This window comes from Corylus avellana, chromosome ca1, assembly GCF_901000735.1.
Source record: "Corylus avellana chromosome ca1, CavTom2PMs-1.0".
Lineage (NCBI taxonomy): Eukaryota > Viridiplantae > Streptophyta > Magnoliopsida > Fagales > Betulaceae > Corylus > Corylus avellana.
This window is the reverse complement of record NC_081541.1, coordinates 12,964,256-12,969,130: the sequence shown is the minus strand read 5'-3', so window position 1 is coordinate 12,969,130 and position 4,875 is coordinate 12,964,256. Positions and strand designations below refer to the sequence as shown.

The following is a 4,875-nucleotide window of genomic DNA, read 5'->3' as shown; positions in this document are numbered from 1 at the left end:
ACAATAATGAATAATCACTTCTACTTGTTTGATATATATATCACATTACTAAGGAAGGAGGAATGCTACAAATCCTTGATCTATAGAAGTGGAGTTTCAACAATAGTACGACGTCGTTTCTCCGTTCTTCGAAGTTGACTAAAACACCCATAAGAATTATGCGAAATGCCAATTACACCACTCAAAATCTCTGCAAATCTCCGCTCAGTCAATCTTCACGTACAGCTCCGCTCATCAAATCTCATGTCCGCTTCTCTTTTTTTGTCATTCCCTCCCATTCCTCCCCCATTGGCGCCCCGCGCGTGGCTCCACCGCACAACCCTCTCTCTCCTAGCCGTTCGCCGGCGAAATCTTCCGCTACTATTTCCGATCAACATGTCATCCGACCACCACCTCGTCGTACCGACGATTGAACTCTGCGACGAGTCCGATTTCGAAACCATTGTCTCCCCCGACGGTCTCATCTCCATCTGTGGCTTCGGTTCCCTCCTCTCCGGTACGTACGATCAAAGTCCCCATTCATCATCGTCATTGTTTTTGTGTTTTTTGAAATCCGATGGTCCGGTCAATCTTTCTCTGAGGACCAGAAAGGAGCGCGAGGAGTACATTTCCAGACCTGATCGACTTTAGAGTTACGAGATTGAACGGCTTTCGGCGCGTGTTCGCTCACGCGGCTCCGATTTTCTTCGAGCGTGGTATAGCCAAGCCAGAAACCAAGGTTCCTTCTATATAATCAGTCTTAAGCCTCTCATTGTCATCGATATTTTTGTTGTACTTGTACAATCTGTTTGGTTCCCGGGAAAACTTGGGAAAATGACAAATTTTGAAGTTAAAACAAATTTTTCGCGCTTTTTAGTTTCTTGGAGAAAACGAAAAAACAAATAATTTTTTTCCCTTTTTTTCTTGAAATTTTGAATAATTAATGAAATTTGAATGAAAATATAATGATCTTAGTGATTGTTGATTGCTAATTTTTCAGGAGATTTCTAGCTTGAGTGTAGAGCCCTGTGAAGGTGAAACTCTGGTGGTCACAGTCTTCGAGATTCAAAAATCAGAGGTAAATATGGTGTAAGGTGTATGATTTCAGTTCCTTTGCTATGTTTGATTTGATTAGTGAATCGTGAAAATGAAAGTGAAAGGAGTCAAAATTGTTATCAAAGTCTAACTCAAAATTTTACTTTTGTTATGTTCAGATTCCGGCTTTTGTCAAGAGGGAGCTTGAATTTCGGTTCCTAGCTGTGAGTTAATGAGATTGCTACTTACCATTGTGTTTGTGAGATCAAATTACTTTTTGAGATCTGCTCTCCTTTAGAATTACAGATTGTTTTTATTTCTCTCTCTTATAGGTTGTGCCTGAATCACTTGATGGGAAGCCATTTGACAATCGAGCGGTATGCGGAAATTGATTGACTATGTAGTCTGCGATTCTCTCTCTCTCTCTCTCTCCCTCTCTCTCTCTCTCTCACTCAAATAAATAAGTTTACATGTAAGTTACTGGGATGATAACTATGAAGTCTATGATAACTTGCTCTTTGGGGCATCGATACAGGTGCTTTGTGCTCGATATAGTGATGAGGAATTTTTTCAAGTTCGATGCAAAGGTAATCTTTTTTGGGGCTCCTCTAATTGTTAGTTTGAGAATATGAGGCATATGTAAGTTTGAGACATCTTTGGACTTATCTTGGAGATGGATCTGGTATACTACCTGTCTACTAGGGTTGTTCCTCTTTTAGAAAAAGAAAGGAAAAACAAAAAATCTAAGCTCTATTTCAGCATAGGCAGCTTCCAAGTGATATGGTTGATATTGTCAGTAGTGATGATGGGGTATCATTGCTGTTGTTATTTTCAGACCCCAGGAGGCTATTTATCATTTCTGCTTCAAATGTTTGAATAGATTGTTTTGACTGCTATTGTTAGTTATCATATAAGATTGAAAATGGTTTCATCATAAATTTGAGGTTCTGTAATGTACTTGCTAAAGCAATATTCAAGTACCTGTGTGAGGGCTCAGGACGTTCAATCTTTACATCATTTCATCTCTTTTTTGTCACTTTAGTTCTCAGTAACGCAAAGAAAGTACCTTTGACACTATTAGTGCTAGTTATTTTCTTACAGGAAGCAAGGAGATCTATTTTCAGCATTATGGACGTTATAACATCGATAAGATTTGGCGAGATGATATTTTCCCTTGCCGTGTTTATCTTAGACACTGGTTAGTGCTATTTAACGCATGTTTGCTATGGTTAAATATTACTAGTACGGAGTATGATGGACTAGTAGTCAATCAGAAACAAAATTTTGACCTCTAATCTATAAGGCATAGCCACACTGATCTTTAGATTATTCAATTTGCACATTTGTATGTGGTAACCTTTTCTCTGTTTTTCATCTCTATTTTCTTTGGCTGTTCACCATGGTTTGATTGGATGTCCTTGAATATACTCAACAAGATACCCAGAAAGATTGGCACAAACTTTTGGCTAATATCTCTGTCTATATCAATGGTTTGGAGATGATTACCAGTCACTTCCCTTTATATGCTTTAAGCCGCTCTGCCCAATTTTTTATCCCATTTGCTATGAATATATATGCTAAAAGCTTTTTTGCCCCCTTGAAACTAACAGTACCTTAAGAGGCCAACGTCGGTGTACATAAACTGAAGTAATGAAATCTTCTGTAGTGTTTTGGCAGCAAAGAACCTCAGTGATGTAGCCTACAACAACTTCCTGGATCACACTTTCCTTGCAGACCGTAAAACAACCATCCGTGAGTACCTTGCAACAACGGGTTCAGGCATTATGGAAGAGGAGCCTCCAGAATCGCTCAAGACGCGTTATGGTGGTTGATATTTTCCCCGAAATAAATAGAAAAATTAGAAGTTGTGTGAAGAAGGTTTCATGCGCTTGTTCAACACCATCTTCAACCTCATTTATCTGTGAGCGTAGTTTTGAGGAGAAGAGCTCTAATTTATTCCGACCAGCAGGACAAATGTAAAATCTTGTACTCAAAGCAGGAAATTTGTATTCTTAGAAGCAAATAGGGCGAATACTGTATTCCATGCGTTGGTAGCAAAATTAAACAATTGTACGCCTTTCAGATTTATATTTCTCAAAATGGAGGCATTTAGATTATTCAATTTGCACATTTGATAGCATTTGTTTTCCTTCTGCGATTTGGTAGCGTATTCCCATCTATGAACCTTCTTTTTACTTTCAAGGACTGGAGGAAATTCGTCTCCCACTCATAATAATAGCCTTTGGGTATTTCATTCTGGTGTACTTGCTTACAGATTTGATAAATAAAAACATCCTCTTTTTGTTTTTTACCCAATCACTAATGAAGTAGTAATACTCGTTTCTCATGGTTTCCAGGGTTTAACAGGTAAAGAATATGAAGCCTGAATTTTGTGCTTTCCAATTATCCCATCTCATTCACACCCATGGGTTTTTATGGCTTTGATTGTTGCCAAAGCGTCTCTCAGATTGGGGTTCTAGCCGAGTCCCAGGCTGCAGGAGCCCAACCCAGACAACGTTACAGTGACTGTGAGGGAGCTATTTCCACGTGGAAAGCATTTTAAGATCGAACCAAGTCCCACATCGGAAAGTTACGAAGCGGAAGGGTCAGAGTAGACCTATAAATACGCAATTGAAAGGATGAGTTAACTGACTCGTCCTGTCAGGGGTGAAAGGCGACTCGTCTATGATCGTTTAGTGACGGCGGGTCGTGCCAACACCTAACATTACGAACACACTGGGACTTAAGACGAGCGAGTTCCACCCTACTTAGGTGGTCTTGCCCGTCAATTTTTGGAAGCCTAGCCTCTATGGCTGGGCCCACAAACCTAATCGCTGAAACAGGCTTTTAAGCATTCGTCGTTGATGTGGCCCATGTCGGCTATAATTGATCTGGGGTTTCTGTGATAGAACCATTAATTTCTTTTCTAGAAGTATATATATATATACATCTTGAGAATAACTTCGTAAAAGGACATTGGCACAAACTAAGTCACTCCAATAATATTACACAAAATCAAATAAGAATGAAAATACACGATTGTACCCATTATCCCCAAGTAATCCATCGGCAAAACCCATCATTTTCCCCTTCGATCGTAAAACCCACGCCCACCGCCACCCCCTAGAGCCACGGCTCCACCAAGCGCTGCTGACAATTGCCAAACCCCACTAATGGATTCCTCTTCTGCTGCTCAGCCACCCACAGGTAACAAAACCCAATTTCTCTCATTCAAGAGAAAACCCACTTCCCTGGCCCCTGCCCACCCTACCGACCCACTACTCCACCACCTTCGAGCGTCGCCAAACCCCACAGCCCTCTCCTCCACTTTTGCTCCACCACCAATAAGTTCTGGGTATTCATTCTTTGGAGGATACTTTCAATTTTAGTTCATTTTATCTTGTTCCTTGGAAGCTAACTCGTTACAGACAGATCGAACAAATGTTTACAACTTACAGATTGTAATCAAGACGTTAATGGAGGCCTCGACATGAGTTGTTTGAAAGTTCTTTTTGTGTTCAAGAAACGGTTGAGATCGCTATGGAAAACATCCAATTAATACAGGCCCCGGCAGAGCACTGGCTCTTGGGGTGGGGCTGGTTTTACAACTGAAGGGGAAAAGGGATGGGGTTTGTCTATGAATTACTTGGGGAGAATAGATATAAATAATTAAATATAATCGTCTGTTTTTGTTCTTATTTGATTTTGTGTAATTTTGTGTAATATTCTGATGTGTCTAATTTTTATTGTGCTAGATGCTTATAGAAGTTATTCTCATATATTTTAGTCTTTGGAACTTTACTCCTTCAAATTTTCTACATTGAGACCCTCCCTACTACCAAGTTATTAAAAATAAAAATA

General features: G+C 39.8%; 1 protein-coding gene across 1 annotated transcript; it reads left to right on the top strand.

Moving 5' to 3' along the window:
- The first annotated feature begins 205 nt into the window (after positions 1-205).
- On the top strand, positions 206-3,136 carry LOC132164716 (uncharacterized). The gene is made up of 8 exons (XM_059575271.1): positions 206-496; positions 588-718; positions 980-1,057; positions 1,194-1,238; positions 1,347-1,391; positions 1,550-1,601; positions 2,116-2,212; positions 2,681-3,136. The coding sequence occupies exons 1-8, from the start codon at positions 244-246 to the stop codon at positions 2,844-2,846; spliced, it is 867 nt and encodes a 288-aa protein (XP_059431254.1). The 5' UTR covers positions 206-243; the 3' UTR covers positions 2,847-3,136.
- Positions 3,137-4,875: the final 1,739 nt, after the last annotated feature.